Source organism: Liolophura sinensis, chromosome 3 (assembly GCF_032854445.1).
Source record: "Liolophura sinensis isolate JHLJ2023 chromosome 3, CUHK_Ljap_v2, whole genome shotgun sequence".
Taxonomy (NCBI): domain Eukaryota; kingdom Metazoa; phylum Mollusca; class Polyplacophora; order Chitonida; family Chitonidae; genus Liolophura; species Liolophura sinensis.
In genome coordinates, this window is record NC_088297.1 from 5,561,384 (window position 1) to 5,584,132 (window position 22,749).

Consider the following 22,749-nt stretch of genomic DNA (forward strand, 5'->3'; position numbering starts at 1 on the left):
CATGAATGATTTTCCATCTAAACAAGGATTTAATATATTTACTTTATATTTTATTGGTAGCTTACACAGAACTCCAAGCATGTTTAAATGTTCTCTTCAATTCACACCTTTACGGAAAGTTACAGTTTTGCTATGTGATAAATGTGGTGTTTTAGTACAATCAAGAATGCCAAAAAATTCAGATGTGATGAATGTGGTGTTTAGGTACAATCAAGAATGCCAAAAAATTCAGATGTGATGAATGTGGTGTTTAGGTACAATCAAGAATGCCAGAAATTCAGATGTGATGAATGTGGCAAGTAAGTAAAATCAAGCATGCCAAAAAATTCAAACGTGATGAATGTGGTGTTTAGGTACAATCAAGCATGCTAAAAATTCAGATGTGATGAATGTGGCATTTAGGTACAACCAAGAAGGCCAAAAAATTCAGATGTGATGAATGTGGTGTTTAGGTACAACCAAGAAGGCCAAAAATTTCAGGTGTGAAGAATGTGGTGTTTAGGTACAATCAAGAATGCCAGAAATTCAGATGTGATGAATGTGGCAAGTAAGTAAAATCAAGCATGCCAAAAAATTCAAACGTGATGAATGTGGTGTTTAGGTACAATCAAAAATGCCAAAAAATTCAGATGTGATGAATGTGGTGTTTAGGTACAATCCAGCATGCCAAAAAATTCAGATGTGATGAATGAGGCGTTTAGGTACAATCAAGCATGCCAAAAAAATCAGATGTGATGAATGAGGCGTTTAGGTACAATCAAGCACGCTAAACAGTACAGATCAACTGAGATGAAGCACAATATGGTTGTAATCAATATACATGCATATTCACATTCTTAAAGGATACACGAAAAGGATGTCTAAAACAAACATTAGCAAGGTGGCATGTGCCTAGGCTTTGCATGGCTTCGTTGGGCCACCTTAAAGCCCCTAATCACCCTGCCCATTCACCACCCCCTTGACCAACCACCACCTTATTCGGTTTGTTGCCCCACAAAGATCAACGTTGATGTCGCCACTGCAACCTGGGGCTTTAAGAAAACTGAACTGTGAAGCCGTTTTAATCCCTCCCCCCCTCCCCCCACAAAACAAAGGTTGAAATTTTTTAAACATCTCATTACATGTCCTAAACTGCACATTAGGAAATTAAACTAAAGCACTTTATATATCCTTTCAACAGTACAAAGATTTCCATTGATAAGCTTCGCTATTAATGTAGTGTACTGTGTCAACAAATGATGCACCTTTATTCAATATTTCAGTTTTACTGAAACCATTTTCAAGAATGGACAATTTATTGAAACTTAAATTATTAAATTAATTTAAGATTAAGATTTCCATTGATAAACTTCGCTATTAATGTAGAGTACTGTGTCAACAAATGATGCACCCTTATTCAATATTTCAGTTTTACTGAAACCATTTTCAAGAATGGACAATTTATTGAAACTTAAATTATTAAATTAAAACTGAAATATTGAATTACGCATCACCTTAAGTCATTGTTATGAGTGCTGGAGTTGCTAAAGTACCCTAAAACAGTACAAAGTCTCTAAATAAATGAAATCTATGTATTATACAATCATGTTCTAAACTCCAAAGTTTCCACATAAACATGTTTTACATTCTATATATTATGAGCAAATTCAAATGAAATAATTTTTCTTTTCTATAAATAATTCTTGTCAGCGTTTTTTGGATGTTACAGCTTTTGCCTTCTCGTATCCTGCAAAAGAAAAAAAGGAAAAGTCAGGTAAGTTTCTTTCTCAAAAAAAAAAAACAAGTATTTAAACTACGATCTGTAAATACTGACATCTTCTGTTGTAAAGGCGTGGAACTGTATAAGAATATTTACAGCTCACAACATTTTAAAATGATTATCCGATTTTATCACTAAACCAAAAATTTCTTTTTAATATTAGTCAGAGATTGGCCACAATGGCTCCACTACCTAATATGAACTGTATTTGTTCAATCTTTTGCAGTTTAATGCCATAATCAAGACTCTTATCACTTGTAGGATGGCAGCCAGTTTATGACTGGAGGAAACTGTAGTGCCTGGGGAAAACTGTAGTGCCTGGAGGAAACTGTAGTGCATGGAGGAAACTGCAGTGCCTGGAAAAAAACTGTAGTGCCTGGAGGAAACTGTAGTGCCTGGGGAAAATTGTAGTGCCTGGAGGAAACTGTAGTGCCTGGGGAAAATTGTAGCACCTGGAGGAAACTGTAGTGCCTGGAGGAAATTGTAGTGACTGAAAAAAACTGTAGTGCTTGGAGGACATTGTAGTGCCTGGAGGAAACTGTAGGGCTTGGAGTGCCTGGCCACACAAAAGACATCAACCAGCTAGATGTAATGTCACCGAGGGCCCACTAACACTGAGAGCAGGGGAATCCCCAAATTTCATGTTCAAAGCCAGGATTGGATCTGCATCTCCGGAGTCCTAGCAAAACTTAAACCCAGTAACCATATGGTACTGCAATGAGATCATATGATGTGAACCATATGACCATACACATACGATTTATCACATATCACATACATACAGAAGTCACCCTTGAAGAGAATATGGACATTTTCACTGTGTAGAATGCTAGGAGTATTGACATTTCCTGTATGGTCAGATTACACTCCATGTCATAAATTATCCGTGAGACAAAATTCTCCTTGTCTTTATGTCCTAGTTAGGCTGAGTATGCTACATGTAGACCTCAACCACACACAACAACAAGGCCATCTCAAGGTTGCTGGCAGACATTCCCTGGTATGACTGGAGAGGAGGCCAGCATGTGCTGCGAGAGCAGGCTGACCACTCGGCACAAAGGTATGGACCACTGCATCATACCACCCCCCACAACAACTCCCGCCATATAAACCTTGTGTTTGTCACACCTGATATAAAGTATTTATTTATTTATTTATTTATTTATTTGATTGCTGTTAAACACCATACTCAAGAATATTTCACTTATGCGACGACGGCCAACATTATTATGGTGGGTGGAGGCCGGGGGAAACCCACTACCATCCGCACAGACCCTGATATAAAGTACTCACTCCACCAGAATCCTGACAGCCCCTCCCCCAGCAGGTAGATGCTAATGAGGAATGCCCAGAGGGTGAGGAAGAACACACATCGCTGAGCGTTGTTCAGAACTTCCAGGACTGGGTACACCCAGAAATTGGTGTAATAAGCTATCCACAGTATCCTGGAAAAATAAGACGTGTAACTAGTAGAAATATAGTGTGATAAAGCTATCCACAGTGTCCTGGAAAAATAAAACGTGTAAATTGTAGAAATATAGTGTGATAAAGCTATCCACAGTATCCTGGAAAAGAACATGTAACTAGTAGAAATATAGTGCGATACAGCTATCCACAGTGTCCTGGAAAAAAAACATGTAACTAGTAGAAATATAGTGTGATACAGCTCTCCACAGTATCCTGGAAAAATAAGACGTGTAAATTGTAGAAACATAGTGTGATACAGCTCTCCACAGTATGCTGGAAAAATAAAACGTGTAAATTGTAGAAATATAGTGTGATAAAGCTATCCACAGTATCCTGGAAAAGAACATGTAACTAGTAGAAATATAGTGTGATAAAGCTCTCCACAGTGTCCTGGAAAAAATATGTAACTAGTAGAAATATAGTGTGATAAAGCTATCCACAGTATCCTGGGGGAAAAAGTGTTAAGTGTAGAAATATAGTGTGACAAAGCTATCCACAGTATCCTGGAAACGTAAAACGTGTAAATTGTAGAAATATAGTGTGATAAAGCTATCCACAGTATCCTGGGGGAAAAAAGTGTTAAGTGTAGAAATATAGTGTGATAAAGCTCTCCACAGTATCCTGGAAAAATACATGTAACTAGTAGAAATATAGTGTGATAAAGCTATCCACAGTGTCCTGGAAAAATAAGACGTGTAAATTGTAGAAATATAGTGCGATACAGCTATCCACAGTGTCCTGGAAAAATAAAACGTGTAAATTGTAGAAATATAGTGTGATAAAGCTCTCCACAGTATCCTGGAAACGTAAAACGTGTAAATTGTAGAAATATAGTGTGATAAAGCTATCCACAGTATCCTGGGGGAAAAAAGTGTTAAGTGTAGAAATATAGTGTGATAAAGCTATCCACAGTATCCTGGAAAAATACATGTAACTAGTAGAAATATAGTGTGATAAAGCTATCCACAGTGTCCTGGAAAAATAAGACGTGTAAATTGTAGAAATATAGCGCGATACAGCTATCCACAGTGTCCTGGAAAAATAAAACGTGTAAATTGTAGAAATATAGTGTGATACAGCTCTCCACAGTATCCTGGAAACGTAAAACGTGTAAATTGTAGAAATATAGTGTGATAAAGCTCTCCACAGTATCCTGGAAAAAAACATGTAACTAGTAGAAATATAGTGTGATAAAGCTATCCACAGTATCCTGGAAAAATAAAACCTGTAACTAGTAGAAATATAGTGTGATAAAGCTATCCACAGTATCCTGGAAAAATAAAACCTGTAACTAGTAGAAATATAGTGTGATAAAGCTATCCACAGTGTCCTGGAAAAAAAACATATAACTAGTAGAAATATAGTGTGATAAAGCTATCCACAGTATCCTGGAAAAAAACATGTAACTAGTAGAAATATAGTGTGATAAAGCTATCCACAGTATCCTGGGGGAAAAAAGTGTTAAGTGTAGAAATATAGTGTGATAAAGCTATCCACAGTATCCTGGAAAAATACATGTAACTAGTAGAAATATAGTGTGATAAAGCTATCCACAGTGTCCTGGAAAAATAAGACGTGTAAATTGTAGAAATATAGCGCGATACAGCTATCCATAGTGTCCTGGAAAAATAAAACGTGTAAATTGTAGAAATATAGTGTGATACAGCTCTCCACAGTATCCTGGAAACGTAAAACGTGTAAATTGTAGAAATATAGTGTGATAAAGCTCTCCACAGTATCCTGGAAAAAAACATGTAACTAGTAGAAATATAGTGTGATAAAGCTATCCACAGTATCCTGGAAAAATAAAACCTGTAACTAGTAGAAATATAGTGTGATAAAGCTATCCACAGTGTCCTGGAAAAAAAACATATAACTAGTAGAAATATAGTGTGATAAAGCTATCCACAGTATCCTGGAAAAAAACATGTAACTAGTAGAAATATAGTGTGATAAAGCTATCCACAGTATCCCGGAAAAAAACATGTAACTAGTAGAAATATAGTGCCATACAGCTCTCCACAGTATCCTGGAAAAATAAAACGTGTAAATTCTAGAAATATAGTGTGATAAAGCTATCCACAGTATCCTGGAAAAATAAAACGTGTAAATTGTAGAAATATAGTGTGATAAAGCTCTCCACAGTATTCTGGAAAAGTAAAACGTGTAAATTGTAGAAATATAGTGTGATAAAGCTGTCCATAATATCTCCGGTTTCTCCCATATAGCATGTTGCATATGAAGTGAAAATATTCTTGAGCGGTGTGTAAAACTCCAATCAAATAAATAAATAAATAAATAAATAAATGCATGTATCTATATTATCAAGAGAGAAAAGATATATATACAGTATGACAGGAGAGAGAACAAACCTATCACAGCACTGTCATGTGCTGCCACTTCTTAGCTCTGCTAAATGTACTCACCAATAATTATCATCTATTATTAATGATTTCATAGGTAACCATTGGAATCAGGCGGTGTATATTTACAGGGAACAAAATCCTTTACACCAAAATCAGGTGAAATTTCTTGCACTGGTTGATGCCTCAAGGCAACCCCCCCTCCCCCAACCCGAAGCAAAATTTTTTGACATAAGAAACAATAACATGAGTGTGTTTTAAAATCTTGACTTCAAAATCCTGGCAATAGGGATAACTGTGGTGTACTTACCAGGCTTGGTATACAGATGCAAAGACAATAGTGGTTAACATGGCCTTTCCCCGGGGTGGGTATTCGTGGTACACCATGTACTTGTCCAACAGCAGGAATGGTAAAGGTACAGTGTGCTACAAAAGCAACAGCAACAGAATGACTGCTTGACGTTTAACGTCGTTCTTAAACTTTTCAGTCATATGATGATGAAGGAATCCTTACAGTGCATGTAATGTGCCTCCTTGTTGCAGGACAGATTTCCACAGATCTTTTACCTATTGCTGCTTCACTGAGAACCATTATACTGATACTGGTCAAACAGTCGTTGCACTATCCCTTTCATGCTGAACACCAAGCCAGGAAGTTACAACTTCCTCTTTTAAAGCCTTAGGTGTGACTAGACCTAGGATTGACCCTGGATCTACCGCTCCCAAAGCGGACACTCTACCAACTGTGCTATCGGGGCTGGTCAACAACAACAACAGATGATTTACTGCTAATAGCATTGATAAAAAAAGCCACTGAGTGAGTGCTTCAATACTAATTGATTTATTTATGAGCGTGTTTGGTTCATGTTCACATGTGCTCGAGAACTTTGTACTTCATGTATTATGACTGTAATCAGGTTTACAGGTGCTTGCTGAACTTATTCATTCATTTGATTTGAGAGGCTTCTGTGTCATTGTGCTGCGCTAGCACGCTAACCACTAGGCCACGGAGGCCCCCTAAGCCTACCCTAATCTAACTAGAACATATATGTACTTGTATTCTACTGCGTACCATGATGTGGTTGAGCCAGGGTGGGATAATGCCGTCCAGTTTTCTCGGGAACACCAGCTCTCTGTCTACGTAAAAGATTGCCCAAAATGTTGTCACCACAAACTGAGGAGAGAAAAAAAAATACACAAACTTAGAAAATCTTTTTCAGGACTAAACACCTTAAAAACAGCAGTCATAAAATACAGCGGTTTAACCAATGACATGCGACTTGCGGTCTCATACATTATCTATTCAAGAGGAGAATAAAATGAAGAACTGAAGCAGAACCTATTGGCTGTCAAGGATGTCAACTGTCACTTGCCACTAAGGCCATACTTTAATGTTTCCACTGGTCATACTGTTCATGCTCTCTGTCTCCTGGTTTCTTCTGCAAGAGTTATTATTCATGCTTTGCCATTCAAGGTAAGGGGAGATAATACCGATTCACAGGGATACAGAATTCTTTATGATTGGCTGGTGTAAGAGACATGCAAGTCAAGACCAGGCAAGTCCAGGCTAGGCTGAATTTTAGGTATCACGGATGTATTTAAGCCTGACCAAAGTTGCACACATTAACCCAGGAAATCTTATCTCCACTGTCAGCCAATTAGCTTCGATTCTGCATCCCTTTAATAACACAAAAGATACCAGAAGACGATTACTGCTCTGAATTTATCTTTTAAGTCACAAAAACCCATAAGCAGTTTCCAGTTTTGACATATGAAAGAGAAAAACTCAAGTGGTGTAAAAAGTAAATGAAAACTATGATTTCTAATATGAGAAGTTGGGGGGATGTATTGCAAAAAGTACACGTATTAAACAGTGACTACTTTGGTGTATTTCACCTAAGCTATTTTCAAGTTATTTAAGCTATTTTCAAATGAGATACTTGGCTTGATTTTGATCCATTCATCCACACTATAGGGGCACATCAGATTTTCTTACAAAGTTTGACAAATTCTTCATCAGAAAAAATTTAGTGCTGAAATTAAAAGCATCACCTTAAGGCCTTTGGGTGCTTCAGAAAGGGCCTGTTTACAGGCCAAACTTCCAGTGTAATACAGAATATTCCTAATAAGGATTTATTTATTTATTTATTTGATTGGTGTTACTCAAGAATATTTCACTTATATAACGGCGGCCAGCATTATGGTGGGAGGAAACCGGGCAGAGCCCAGGGGAAACCCACGACCATCTGCAGGTTGCTGCCAGACCTTCCCACTTACGACCGGAGAGGAAGCCAGTATGAGCTGGACTTGAACTCACAGCAACCGCATTGGTGAGAGGCTCCTGGGTCATTACGCTGCGCTAGCGCGCTAACCGACTGAGCCACGGAGGCCCTTCCTAATAAGGAAGTGTCAATTAGGCTGACTGAGTGTTTAACATGGGGGACTGGGTGGTTTTATTATTACCTAATTAATCTAATTTTGGGGACAGATATTTGTTAGGTTAAAAGCTCAATATTACATCTCTTTTCCAACTTTTTGGAAAAGTAAATATACGAAAATGTTGTCCAGATGATGTAATCGTGTGAGAAACAAGAAACTAAATATTCCTGCTACAGTTACATTTATAACGGCTATAAAGAGGAGCTGACCAGATGTCCGAAAAATTAGAATAGGGTAAGATGATGAAATGCAGTGGAAAAGTTGTGAAAGGCAATAATCTGTGAAATGTGCATGTGAACCAGCACTGTGACTTACAACACCCATGGGGAAGCCTATAGAGGCCAGGAATTTGTCAATGAAGGCTTTCAGACTGGATTTCTTTCTCTGTGCGGGACCAGGCCCGGGGTTTGTCCCTGTTAAGTCATTGACCACGCATAAGCCAAAATAGAACGTCTGAAGACACTGTACAAAGAGAAAAACAACATAGAAACCAAAAAAGTAAAAAAAAAAAAACAACAACTGCATGGTGAATCATAAGAAAGGTTTCATAATTTACTACAAATATGTACACGTAATAATATATACCAGTTAATCTGAACTTTTTATGTAAACTATGTATTTAGGGAATTTTTATGAATTCCCTAAAAAGTCGACAATGAGGCAACTACATTAGCAACAGTGGTCGTCGTCTGGATCTGAATGATAATCCCACACAAAACATAACCTGTGGATGGTCGGGGGTTTCCCTTGGACTTTGCCTGGCTGCCTCCCACCATAATGCTGGCAACTGTCACAATGCATAGGTGAAATATTTTTGAGTATGACATAAAACAGCAATCAAAGAAATAAATACGTCAACACAAGACATTTTAGCATCTGAATTTTGGGCCATGCCATTACTTACAAAGTTCCAAAATGTGAGGAACTTGAATTTCCCTCCATATCCTCTGTAGGTTAAAGTGTTTCCTCCTTCCTCATTAACATACAAGATGTTATACAACAAGGAAGCTGCATAAGTCAGTGTGATAGTCACATGGTACAACACAGTTAAAGGATGTTCCATACTGGACGTCTATACAAAGTCACTGTAAAGGTAAGGGCGGCAGGAGTGGAGATAGAGGGATTTTAGACAAGCAAATGAAAGCTAAGTGGGTCTGCACTGACTCTTGTGAACTCTGTTCCTGAATCAAATTCCAGCGATTCCTGGGAAGAAATACCTGGCAATATTACATGTACCTCTTATTCATTATCAATACCATACATTTACCCATTCTGTTCGCTTCAAATGTTCAAATGGCTAGATTACAATTAAAATATGGTTTACCAATGCAGACTTTGACATATCTACATTCGTATGACTTGGGGAATCAGTGTATACCAAATATACGGACGAGTTCAACTTGTAAAGGTATGTGAAATTTTCCACGTCGAGTCAAATACAACTGGACCAGCCAGCTTGCGCAGCAAATCAGCTATCACTCAATATCAGACAGCTTGCAAATGAATTTGCCATTGATTTTCTATGCAAGAAATGTAATGAGCTAACTACAAAGCTACATGAGATTAGGGAGAAAATCATTTACGATGGGAATGGACTTAGTGGAGTAGTTCAGATGACACTGCGCGGTTCAAAGTCTGGCTTGTCACGTCACGTGATACATCTAAAACACTGCAACAACAACAGCCAATCAAAGCCAATCCTAATACATTACCTGATCCCAAAAAGTCAGGTATTTGAATTTCCCTCCATAACCTTCCCAGCCAATGCTAACGTTGATCACGTCCCACGACAAGCCGTAAAATAAAACCGCAAAGGCCGGTAAATGTAGAGCGAGACTTTTCATGTTTGCCATTTTCGATTTTAGGACATGAAATCAACCTCCCTCATTGAAAACCTATTTTTTGACTGTACTAAGGGAGATAACTAGCTGTACAAAGTCCAGCTGATATTGTTTCGTAATTTATTCTATTTTAAGTCAAGCCACGGGGGCTGTTTGTTTAAGTTATGTACACTAAGCAAAATTATAATGGTCCTACCGATATAAAGGTACATTTTACCTATAAATGAGATCCGGTAGCTCGGTGTCAAAACGTTAGGCGTGTGCTAATTCAGTCACGCACTGGTAAGGTCTAAGTCAGCCATCACCCAGAGCGGCTGGATAAAAACATCCTCACCTTAACACTGAACGACAAGAAGGCAAGAAATTAACCAAACAATAACTTTGATAAGAAGTCTCCTAGCTGTCTGTTTCGTCAACCACATACACAACCTCGAGACTTTGGTGCCAGACAGGGAAATTGCCAAAGAAACTGTCAATTTGACACAAAGGTAAAATATGAAGGTTTTCCACCATGTTCGGTACCCCAATGAAAGAAAGTCCATGGCTGCTTATTACGATTTATGAGAGCCTTGTTTAGGAGAGCTTTATCTACGCTGAAACATGATTAATGATTTTGTTTTTTAAAGTGCATATATTTCATTGGGAGATGTATTCTGGGTGGGGGGGGGGGGGCGTCTTAGTCGTGCAGTGGATTTTCGAGATTCTTTTGTTCTCGGGATTTTGGCAGAGATAATTAAGCTGTCGACTGTTCTCGTTGGGTCCGTTTTCGTAGTCTGATACAGGAAGTTATTATAATTATGACCTCCCACCCCCACCCCCCACCCCGCTCACTTTTCAACCCAACCATATAAAAAAAAACACAAACAAACAAAAAAAACAAACAAGAAACATAGGCTTACATTGCACAAAAAATCTTCAATACTTGTCCACTCTTTTGGATGTTGTGGCAATCCTATCGTTAGGTTTTGTTGTAATTTGGTAGTGAAAATTTTGTAATCGTCAATATCGTCCGTTGTAACCCAGCATTCAATTGCATATCTATACCTCAAGGTAATAAATTTACCTGAATTTATCCTCTTTCGGTAAGGCGATTTAACCACTAAACAACTGTTCTATGGAGCCATACCTGCACGTGTTCTAGCACAAAAAGTGGTGCAATATCGTGTTTACCTTCACTCAATAATTTTAACAGAAAGTCTGTTGTCTGAGTGATGCTAGGATGTAATCTGTTCTCATAACATAATACTGTGTTATATTCAAAAGAATATTCCTTTTGCCTAATAAAACCTTTATTAATTTATTTAATTATTTGGTTGGTATTTTACACCGTACTCAAGAATATAACAGAATCTTTATGTTGAATAAAAAGAACGCGTGTGTTTTATTTAACAGAATTATCTGCTGCAATAGCAGAATGCATTCTAGCATCCCTCAGACAACAGATCTTGCGTTAAATTTAACAGATTATATGTGTGAGAGTCAGTTGTGTCAGAAAGCTGGACAAGGATTTCCTTGTGGCCTTTTATGGGTTGTAGCAGGTATTTTTTGGAATTTTTTTCTTTCAGGAGAAAAGTGTATTTGAAAATATTTTGCATTGTGTGTATTTGGAAGCACCTCTTCCATGGTAAATATCGTTTTAGCATTATAATGTTTTAATTAAAGATTTTGAATGTAAATCTGTTGTTTATATGCAAACACATGGATTTTATCTGAATTATAATATTTATAAATATGCTTAAAACATAAATATGATCAAAATACAGGCAGAACACATTTGTTAGCTGAACAGACAAAATTCTAGTGCAAATATATTTATTAAACATGTGTTACAACCTTATTTATAACAATATTACGTAAATAGGATATATACTTAGGGGTGGTCCTAAATATCCAACATACAAAACTTATTTTCTAGTGTCTTTTTCTCTTTAAAGAAAAATCGAATTGAAGACCACATTTACAACTAACTTTTCGCACTCTTCAATCTGTTCTTGGTGTAATTTTTATGTTGTCTTCGCCTTTAACCGGATGTGCTGCTCGAGTCAAGACTTTACAATACACTCAGTCAACACCAGGACTTTGCTTCGTCAAATGCGTCATGTACATGGGTACAGAGACAATGCATCAAACGCATAACAAAGACGGGATAGAGGAAAGCGATGCATCGAGCCGAAAGTTCCACTGACGCGGCACAAACCAGCCCATACATATTTACTACTCGATTCCGACTGGCTACCTGAAACTGAAAAAAATGTCATTGGGATTCACCAAAACAGCACAAGCCTCCAAATGAACCCAAACTATAGGCTTTGGTCAAAAATGCCAGAACAAGCGAGAACAAATTTTCAGAGCTATAAGGATAGTAGATGATGAAGAGTTCGAATCCGGTCTGGCGACGATTTCCGCGTGATTTCATTCATTTGCAAGTCAGATATATACGGGTTCTGACACAACTGCCGTTTTACCCCTGTAAATATTTGAAGATTGATTTGAGACAACGTGGCAGAAAAGATATATATATTTTCTAGTTATTCATTTACGAACAAAACACTTGTCATGCAATCTATGGATGTAGAGATTTTATAATTTCACCCAGAACTTCCATAAAAGCAGGCAAATGTGTAAAGTCATAACCAAACACTGCAGCTTGATGGAAAGGTGCATTTCCTACTACAACGTCCACTGAAAATCAATTCTCGAAATGTAGGTTTAAGTATAATTCCAAGGAAGGATTACAACATTTGCATACCACTGGTCAACCAAAAAATGACATCCCTAAGCCTTAATCGACAAACAATATCTTATATACCTAACCAAAGAATAAAACCACTTCTTATACATAAAGACAATGTTTCAGTGATCTTGAGGAGTCGATTTTCCAGGAGAAACCTCCCAAGGCATAATACATTTTCATCCCATTTAAGATACCTGGCATACGTTAACCTGCATGTGCGCACTTAGACATAAGTGTAAGACACTTTAAGATCTGTAAGTTCTTTATTACAAGAGAGCAAGTCATTTTGAGGCCCTAGAATGGTTAAATGTTAAGTCAGATGGACATGTATGCAGAATCTAAGTTACATGAAAGGTACCTAGTACGTCGCGATTTCTTGAGATGTAATGTCTTGAACTTCGACAAATCTTTTGTCCACAGCAAGTCTAATCTATAAGCAATCATAGAAAATCAAGCCACGTGTTGAATCTAGAATATGATTGTCTTCTAATACGAGACTTTCTTCAGATTTTCATAGCTTCGTGTCGCTAGAAAATTCGTTAAGATTTGCTTTATTGTCAGTAAGGTCTATATCTGTCTCTATGGTCGTCCGCGGCTCGCTGTAGTCTGACCGGCTGCTCCTTTCAGAGAGGTCCGAGAAGCGACGGCTGTCCATTTGTGACTCGGTCGAGGAGGCCTGGCGTTTGGCTTTGCCGTGTTTTCGAGTATGAATCATCACGGTCCCGCTATCGGTGGACCCCGCAGTGTTGCTGCGACGCCGAAGTTGCGCAGATTGAGAGCCGCTGTTGGCGATTGACACGCTTGACGTGCGACGCACCGCTTTGGTGAGGATGTGGTTGGTGGTCTGCGACCTCACTACATCGGCTCGGTTTTTCTCCGGGTAGAAAAGAATGATGCGAACCTTGGGTACGATGAGGAAGAGGAGCTTCGGCAGCGCGGCGAAGGTTGCCGAAAAGCAGAACCACGCCGTTCGGGCTTTTCCGTGAGAGCCAAGATAAGCCGGAATGGAGCCGATCCAAACCAGAATCATGACGAACATGGTGAAGCTGATGGAGCGAGCCTCATTGAACGCTTCCGGTAGTTTCCGAGCCTTGAACGCCAGGAAGGTGCAGATGATGGCGATGAGACAGGTGTAGGACATGGCGATGAGGTGGATGGTGAGCCATGGCGTCCCGCAGTCGACAATGACGCGACGCGGTTTGCTGTAATCGTAGGTCTCCTCAGGAGACATCAGGTAGGTGGACATGCCCACGATGCTACCTTCCACCAGCGTCATCGTGATTAAGAGGAGAACTTGCTTCTGTTCGGAGCGTCGTCGGTCGGAGTGGATCGCCGAGAGGCTGGACATCTTTGCCGTGAATACCATCAAGATCCGCCTGGTTTTCGCGAACATGACAGAGATGCAGACGGTGTAGACGAATCCGAAGATGTTCGGTTGGATTTTGCAGAGGACGTCGTTTGGTCTTCCGATGTAGAGGAATGGATTCAGGAAGCAGAACCCCAGAAAAACTAACAACAGGAAGGTCAGTTCTCTGTTCGACCCCTTCACGACCGGAGTCTCACGATATCGGATGAAGACCCCAAGACAGAAGACATCGGCGCCGAAGAGCAGAAGAGATATGACAGAGGCGGCGATGGCGAGGGTGTCCTCCCAGGTGAGGTACTCCAGGGGTAGTTCAACGCACGATGTATTGTTGGTGTTGTTCGTCCATCCCTTTCCAAATACGTCTTTACAACTCGAACAAACCTCTTGATTTGTGGAATTCGTAAAGGTGTCTGAAAAAATGAAAATATAACGAAATGTATACAACGAAAAATGAATCTGCAATCCGAAAAATCCTGCATATTACATTGTCAAGTCTATCAAAATACTTAACGGAAAAGAAACTTCTTAAGATCTGATTATTGCTTATTATAGGATACAAAAAAGGAATTGCAAAACTGAGATAATAGTTTTAAGGGAAACCGGAAACATTATGCCAAAAAACACGAGAAAGATACTTTTCGTTGTTAATATGACTAAGATGTACAGCATAGAGAGAAAAACCAGAGCAGCGACGACAGTGTGATAGCGAGCAAATGGTCACACGTAGCCGGTGAAATACGGCCTCTTGTCAGTTTACCTGAATTAGGGTTTTATTCTAACTGTTCATGAAAATACTAGCACATTACACGCCCCCCTAGCACCATGGCTTCAGCAGAATCATGTACAAAAATGCAGTGATGTTATACGTAATTTATTAGACGTCACTGGTCTAGAATTACTCAAAGTGCTGTGTTTTATCACATTTAACATACAATCACATTAAAACAAGACATATTTTATATATTTTGATAAGCATTCTATTTTATGCATATTTTCCGTCAACAGACATAAAGTTTAGGACATGACGTCAAGGGTGAATTTACTGGAAACGCGGCACCAGCTTAAAGCCCCTCCCCCTCCCCCCCTCCCATTTCTGACACCCTCATAACTAGCATCGTTGAAAGCAACTTAATTTCCGAACTGACTCCTGGGTTTATGAAAACTGTAGTTTAAAGCCATTCTACGCCCCAAGAAGAAAACGGGGAAGCTTTTTTGTACTTCCCTGTGTCAGGACATCTGTATATTAGACGACGAAAAACCCAAGGTTTCATACATCCTTAGTTTAGTATCCTTAAGTCAGTGGTTTCTTGTTATCACTTAAATATATATGATTTGAAAATTCTGTTCTTGAAACAATCGCACCCAATAGACAGGGTTATATGTAGATTAATATGGTACAATTGATATCACTGAGTTTAATCATATCGTTCTTGTGTTGAATCTTGAACACCATAGTTGGGGGCCTCCGTGGCTCAGTCGGTTAGCGCGCTAGCGCAGCGTAATGATCCAGGAGCGTCTCACCAATGCGGTCGTTGTGAGTTCAAGTCCAGCTCATGCTGGCTTCCTCTTCGGCCGTGCGTGGGAAGGTTTGCCAGCAACCTGCGGATGGTCGTGGGTTTTAACGGAGCTATGCCACCATAATGCTGGTTACCGTCGTATAAGTGAAGTATTCCTGAGTACGGCGTAAAACTCTAATCATATAAATAAATTTCTGTTTCCTGTTTCTGTTTCTTTGTTTTGTGTACATGAATTTTAGGTACAAGCGTGTGTGTGTGTGGGTAAAGCTGTGTTCTGCATACCGCGTTGCAAATATAACGACACAGCGAATCACAGTGACGATGAAGAAAAAAGACTGTTTAACAAACAGAATCTCTGGTCACACCCAGAAGGCGTAATATTTAAAAACGTTGCGATGCTGGCATCCAGGAAGAGAGCATACCTTCATCGCAGAGGACACAGGCCCAGCAGCATTTAGAGGAACTGTAGAGAATGCGGTATCCTGGGGTACAGTCCTCACTACAGGCCGAGACGGGAGCTGACCCATAGCCGTTATTCCACTCTTCAAAAGTAAGAGTCGTTTACTTAGTTCTTTGGTAAGATTTAGATAACGCCATGACTAAAATATTTATTAAATCGATTTTTGCTTAACGCAGTACTCGAGAATTTGGCACTTACACAATGACAGGCAGTTTTAAGGTTGGAGGAAACCGGAATTCCCGGGGTAAACCACCCACCTTTGACACGTTAATGACTAACTTTTCCACGTATGGAATTTCCAGACATTGTGAGTTTTAGTTTTACATGTTGTCGATACAGTATTTGAATTATGGAGATCGAATATTTTGAATATATCTCACCAATTTTGTGATCTGCGACAGTCAAAGTTCCGTTCCAGCTACCAACGTCAACGTACTTTAAACCATTCCCAGCCTTCTGGACGTTGGTTATGACGTATTTGGCTGCAGAGACATCCCCGTTATGGTCAAATGAAACTGTTCCCTGGCAGCCTTGAAAACTCACATTGTGCAAGGACTGGGAGAGATCCCCGTGCACAATGTGTCTTTTCTCGCAGGAACCGGAATCGCAGAGCAGACTGTGAAGAGCATGCGCAATGGCGTACACCGCGTCGACGACGTTCGACACCTTCCCGTTCGTGAACAAGGTGTTGTTTATTACCGAAGATCTGTTCTCGAGCAATTCCCAACAGTCCAGTTGTCTGGCCTTGGCCTCGAAATGACAGTGCAACTTTTCTTCCAGGTATGTCTTTAACCACGGATTGTTTCTTAAAAGATTCTCGCCTGAAATGTCTCTCAGATAATCAGAGTATCCCGGCACTGTTCCCCTGCTGGATATAATACCCAGCATTCCCTGCACAACTTCCGGTGGCTGTTCTAGAGTGGAAGCCGTGTCGGCCCAACTCTCGGAAGCTATAAAAGTTTTCCCCTTGAGTTTATATCGACTGATTTCCTGCAAGCAGAGAAATTGGAGAAATGTCTGCTTAAAACAGCTTTAAATACCTGCAGATGTGTTCCACTCAGTTAAAGAGCTGTAACTGAGCAGTTCTACAAGTCAGCTGTCGGTTAATCGGTTAAGTTTTTAACACCCTGTGATTTGATTTGGGCTCCCTAGCATCTTTTAACATGAGCCATTGACTTAACGAAGGACCAGATTACAAAAGGACACGAAACCTTTCGCGGAATATCGTTGCAATGGGGCATTTGCGCTGGTTTTTATTTGAGAGAGCAATAAAACAAGGAATCACGGCAGAAAAGTTTGAAAAGTTGTGAATTCCTATAATTTTGGCCGGTTCCTTTTAACGGTGACCTGTGTACCAGAAAAATCGACCTCAACAATCGAGGCCTCGTATTCATCAAGTAACTTTAGTCATAAATTGCAGTGCTTAAAAATGTACACTCAAAAGAGTACTCGGTTAGTACATTGCTTTGCAGTAAAGAATCAGTGTACAAATTTTAACCTTCCTAAAGCAAGCATTTCAATTTTTGCTGTGTTTGAATATTTGACTTAATGCATAAGCTGATTGATAAATTCAGATCCAGATCAGAATGTGATAGATAAAATACATGTGATCCGACGTACAAACAGACAGACGGACAAAGACGGAGGTAGGCCAATAAAGCGGTGCGTTTCCTGACTCACCCCCAACAACGACGAGGCTTCGTGTTCTGGTAGGAACGCAAGCACCACTGAGGATTTTCTGCCTTCCTCCGATCGCTGGAGGCGGTCTACAAACCTCTTCAGGGCGCCTCTACTTCCGCCAGAAGGAAGAACATGGCGGACGGCTAGGCAGATTTTCTGCTGTTTGATTTCTTCCTGGAACTCTTCGACACCTGCAGAGACGCGGAGCCAGGAAGACGCAAGAGTGAGGAATTAGGATTTGACACCACATTAGAAGTATTGTCGTGACGAGAAGCAAGAAAGGTTAGCATAACCAGTTAGTTTCAAGTTAATCGTGAAAGTTCTTCGTTAGAACCAGACTCATCGAGGCTAGAATAAATGGCATTTACTTTGCAACTCCAGCTTCCTACAAACACTACATATTACCCCTATGAAATTTACATGACGACGTGCTTATATAGATTTATTGAATGTATACTCAAAATACCGTCTAACAAAACTCACCAGCGTCTCTATGAACTCCCTTAGCCCCCGTCCCTTCACCATACAAACACAAGCTTTCCCCATACATGTACCCACCATGCAATCACCCAACTCATTATACACTCACCAACTTCCCATACACTCACCCAACTCATCATACACTCACCCAACTCGCCCAACTCTCACCCAACTCACCATGCACTCACCCACTGCCCAATACACTCATCCAACTCACCATGCACTCACCCAACTCCCCAAGCACTCACCCAACTCCCCCAAACACTCACCCAACTCCTCAAACACTCACACAACTCCCCAAACACTCAAAAAACTTCCCAAACACCCACGCAACTCCCCAAACACTCACCTAACTCACCAAACACTCACCAACTCACCATGCACTCACCCAACTCCCCATACACTCACCCAACTCCCCATACACTCAACCAACTCGCCAAACACTCTTCCAACTCACCATGCACTCACCCAACTTCCCAAACACACATCCAACTCACCATGCACTAACCCAACTCCCCAAACACTCACCAAACTCCCCAAACACTCAAACAACTTCCCAAACACTCACCCAATCCCCATACATTCACCAAACCCTCATACACTCAACCAACTCACCTAACTCAATATGCACTCACCCCACGCCCCAAACACTCACCCAACTCGCACCCAACTCACCATACACTCACCAAACTCCCCAAACACACACCCAACTCCCCAAACACTCACCCAACTCCCAAAACACTCACCCAATCCCCATACATTCACCAAACCCTCATACACTCAACCAACTCACCGAACTCATCATATACTCACCAACTTCCCCATACACTCACCCAACTCCCCAAACACTCACCGAACCCCAGAAAACTCACCAAATTCGCACCACACTCACTACATACTAACCCAACTCCCCGCTTACCCAACTCACTATGCACTCACCCAACTCACGTAATCCCCATATATTCACCCAATCCTCATACACGCACCAAACTCACCCTACTTATCCAACTCACCATATACACACCCATCTCCCAACTCACCATGCACCCACCCAACTCACCATTTACTTACCCAACTCACAATACACTCACCCAACTCACTATATACTCATCCAACTCACCATGCACTCACCCAACTCACCATACACTCACCTAATCCCCATATATTCACCCAACTCATCATACACTCACCCCACTCATCATGCACTCACCCAACTCACCATACACTCACCCAATTCACCATGCGCTCACCCATCTCACCATACACTCACCCAACTCCCCAAACACTCACACAACTCCCCCAAACACTCACCCAACTCATCATGCACTTACCCAATTCACCAAACACTCACCCAACTCCCCAAACACTTACCCAACTCCCCAAACACTTACCCAACTGACCATACACTCACACAACTCCCCAAACACTCACAAAACTTCCCAAACAATCATCCAACTAACCATGCACTCACCCAACTCACCATACACTCACCAACTCCCCAAACACTCAACCAACTCCCCAAACACTTACCCAACTGACCATACACTCACACAACTCCCCAAACACTCAGACAACTTTCCAAACAATCATCCAACTAATCATGCACTCACCCAACTCACCATACACTCACACAACTCACCATGCACTTACCCCAACTCACCAAACACCCACCCAACTCCCCAAACACTCACCCAACTCCTCAAACACTCACCCAACTCATCATACACTCACCAACTCCCCCATACACTCACCCAACTCAACAAACATTCACCAACTCCACCATACACTCACCCAACTCCCCATACACGCTATCAGTTGCCAACGTTGACAAATATGTCCAGTTGAAATGGTGTACCAAATCCACAATGACCTTGACTTGAAGGTCATCCGAAGGTATAGTCCTGTGGTACACAAATAAATTCGTGATACAGACTATTCAACCACCCGGTAATAATTTTACTTCTGTTCATGGAGTATGATGGTTTAAAAGATGCATGGAAGGGTACAGCAAAACAAAGAGTATGCTTTTAAAGAAAATGATATGCTCTAAAAATTAGAAACAGAAATTCATGTTTGAGGCATATTTTATATTTCTGTTTTATGCAGATTATCCTTCAATGCCAGGAAATATTCGGGTATGACGTCATCGATTAACATGCACGCTAAACCAGCTTAGCGCCAAGAATATCGGCTTTTTCCGGTTGTCGACAGCTTTCACTACTGACAGCAAGCTGCTGAAGTTCTGGACTGAGGCCTTTGAAAAACTCTAGTTTAGAGCCATTTTTACTCCCCAAGAAGACAGCTTTGAATCTTTCTTGTACTGTTATATCTTAGGCCACATCCTGTACTCCTATATTTAAGAAGTTTCATGCATCTTTAATGTCTTTTTTTCAAGATGGTATTAGTATACAAGCACCGCGGAGGTACGTGTTAGAGCTACATTTGAAGAAAGCCAAAATGACTCATACTCGTGTTTAATTTTTATTTTTCATTTTTTTTAAGTCACAATGACTAAGAGACACCTAAACATGGGCCTACACGTATAAGACCATGCCTTTTTTAATAATATTTTTACTTCTGGAAAGGGGCCTCCGTGGCTCAGTTGGTTAGCGCGCTAGCGCAGCATGATGACCCAGCAGCCTCTCACCAATGCGGTCGCTGTGAGTTCAAGTCCAGCTCATGCTGGCTTCCTCTCCGGCCGTACGTGGGAAGGTCTGTCAGCAACCTGCGGATGGCCGTGGGTTTCCCCGGGCTCTGCCCGGTTTCTTCTCACCATAATGCTGGCCGCCGTTGTATAAGTGAAATATTCTTGAGTACGGCGTAAAACACCAATCAAATAAATAAATAAAATAAATACTTCTGGAAATGAATTAAGCAGAAAACTTATGTAAGCGTGCACACGACTTTACCGTGTGTAATCGAATGTCTCCTATTTTCCCGCGAATGCAAAATCGCACAATTAACAATAGGATGGTATGAAACTTACCTGAAAAATGATCTGTACCGCTTCTTATCACTCAACCATCGGCTTGTGGCGGCGTAGCTGATTTGTGGGATGTTCTCGACGCCGAAAATATTCGCTATCGTGGCGGAAAGAACCGAACTGGCCGACCCGACAACAGCGGAGACACTCGGTCGTCTGCTAGAAGTGACTGACATGCAATTTCGGTGACGTGGGTCTATTGGTGGCCGATCATTGGACGACGCTGTTGGTTCCACTGCGCAATCGCCACTTGAACGCCTACCGAGGAACTTCCGACCTGAGATAAAGTCATAGGCAGCTTCCACCGCCCTGTCAACCTGTATGATTATATATACGATCGATATTAAATATGCTTATAATGTACGCATTTAGGCTGGTAAAATATGCGATGAGACTTATATGCAATCGTTACATTGCATGTCAGCTTTTGGTTAAAAGGCTTATACATGCGTTTTATTTTCCGCAGCTATACAGGCATATTGTTTATCTTGCGGAGGTGGTGCCATATGCAACATGAGCCATTATGTAAATGCAAGGTGTGACCTCACCATGATCACTTCCCACTGTCAAGCACTCACTCACCTGGTTGCAATCATCTCTGACGTCATAACCTAAGGTGATGTTGGGGAGAATCGTCGTGTCTTTATTAATGGTGTCAATGGCGAAGAGGAAAGCCTGGAGCCACGATAATCCTGCAATGATGGATTAGTTTATTGGTTGAATTCTTCATTCTATACGTCTTTCTGCAACCATCTTTCGTGAAACGGAAACACGACAGATGGTGTTGGCTCCTGAGTGAGTTTATCTGAATTATCGGCCAACACAGAAAATGAAGCGTTCATTTTCAATCATGACCTTCTAACTCCGTGTAAATAAATTGTTTCATTCTTACATTCCTTAGTATTTATCAGTTTGGCATCTTTAAATTTTACAATGGCCATTAATAATACAGTGGTCAAAATCGGTCCACAAATTAGTGAAAGGATTCGGGATTCTCTCCACCACCCACAAGGGTGAATGGACTGGAAACATCACTGCTCCAAGTGGAAAGGTAGATCTAAGATTTATAAGCTTTAACGCAAACTCACCCTTTTCACTGAAGTTGGTGCACAACTTCCGGTCTGCAGTGACCCCAAAATGTAGCGGAAACAGTCCTCCTATGATGTAGTCCCCAGATTGGTAAAGTCGTTCTTTCAGAAGTCGTTCCGGAGCAATCACATTAAGCGCCAAGCCCAAGGGTAAGGCTATTTGTAACAGTACCACGTGAGTACACAATTTGATAACGTCAGACTTTAGTGTGTCTCGCAGGATCCTCATGACAAATTTGGTGGGTTTTCGGAAATCTTACCTAAGCAGGCTTACAAGACAAACTAACCAGTTTCACTAAACACATGCAATTAAAAGTTAGTCAGAAAAAAATCCTTGGATGTAATGATGAGATCTTAAGGAATGTTCGCCCTTGTATGCCTCACACTCTTCTTACATCATGGACTCTGGAGCCGTCTTCCAAGACTTGAAGAGTCTACCTCCAAATGTAAGAGAGAAAAGGAAGGTAAAGTTTACTGCATATTTACATTTTACATTCCTTTCCTATGGTCAACCAAAGACGATGATATATAGGAGTTTGCGAACGTCGTTAATTAATCGAGGTAACGCATTC

General features: G+C 40.6%; 2 protein-coding genes across 3 annotated transcripts; both read right to left on the minus strand.

The window, feature by feature from the left end:
• Window positions 1-1,084: 1,084 nt before the first annotated feature.
• On the minus strand, window positions 1,085-9,885 carry LOC135463795 (androgen-induced gene 1 protein-like). 2 transcript variants are annotated; one of them, XM_064741234.1, is made up of 7 exons: window positions 9,741-9,877; window positions 8,933-9,113; window positions 8,344-8,490; window positions 6,662-6,763; window positions 5,900-6,015; window positions 3,053-3,204; window positions 1,085-1,726 (listed from the first exon to the last, which is right to left on the minus strand). In XM_064741234.1, the coding sequence occupies exons 2-7, from the start codon at window positions 9,089-9,091 to the stop codon at window positions 1,686-1,688; spliced, it is 717 nt and encodes a 238-aa protein (XP_064597304.1). In that variant the 5' UTR covers window positions 9,092-9,113; window positions 9,741-9,877; the 3' UTR covers window positions 1,085-1,685. The 2 variants fall into 2 exon arrangements, with proteins under 2 accessions (XP_064597304.1, XP_064597306.1); XM_064741236.1 differs by lacking the exon at window positions 8,933-9,113 and having other exon boundaries at window positions 9,741-9,885.
• A 3,229-nt stretch (window positions 9,886-13,114) lies between these two features.
• Window positions 13,115-22,406, minus strand: LOC135464023 (extracellular calcium-sensing receptor-like). Its single transcript, XM_064741498.1, has 8 exons — window positions 22,178-22,406; window positions 21,672-21,781; window positions 21,093-21,406; window positions 19,898-20,007; window positions 17,627-17,817; window positions 16,327-16,936; window positions 15,909-16,028; window positions 13,115-14,379 (listed from the first exon to the last, which is right to left on the minus strand). Exons 1-8 carry the CDS (start codon window positions 22,404-22,406, stop codon window positions 13,115-13,117), a joined length of 2,949 nt encoding a protein of 982 aa, XP_064597568.1.
• Between the last annotated feature and the right edge of the window lie 343 nt (window positions 22,407-22,749).

Excerpts from the sequence above, each read along its gene's own strand:
- LOC135464023 (XM_064741498.1), bottom strand. The coding sequence starts at position 22,406 with ATGAGGATCCTGCGAGACACACTAAAGTCTGACGTTATCAAATTGTGT. Across the intron at positions 21,782-22,177 it reads CACCAACTTCAGTGAAAAGG|GATTATCGTGGCTCCAGGCT; the intron begins GTGAGTTTGCGT and ends CCATCATTGCAG. Across the intron at positions 16,029-16,326 it reads TGTCGCAGATCACAAAATTG|AGTGGAATAACGGCTATGGG; the intron begins GTGAGATATATT and ends TTACTTTTGAAG.
- LOC135463795 (XM_064741234.1), bottom strand. The coding sequence starts at position 9,091 with ATGGAACATCCTTTAACTGTGTTGTACCATGTGACTATCACACTGACT. Across the intron at positions 6,764-8,343 it reads TAGGCTTCCCCATGGGTGTT|TTTGTGGTGACAACATTTTG; the intron begins GTAAGTCACAGT and ends TTCTCTCCTCAG. Across the intron at positions 6,016-6,661 it reads CCTGGCTCAACCACATCATG|CACACTGTACCTTTACCATT; the intron begins GTACGCAGTAGA and ends TTGCTTTTGTAG.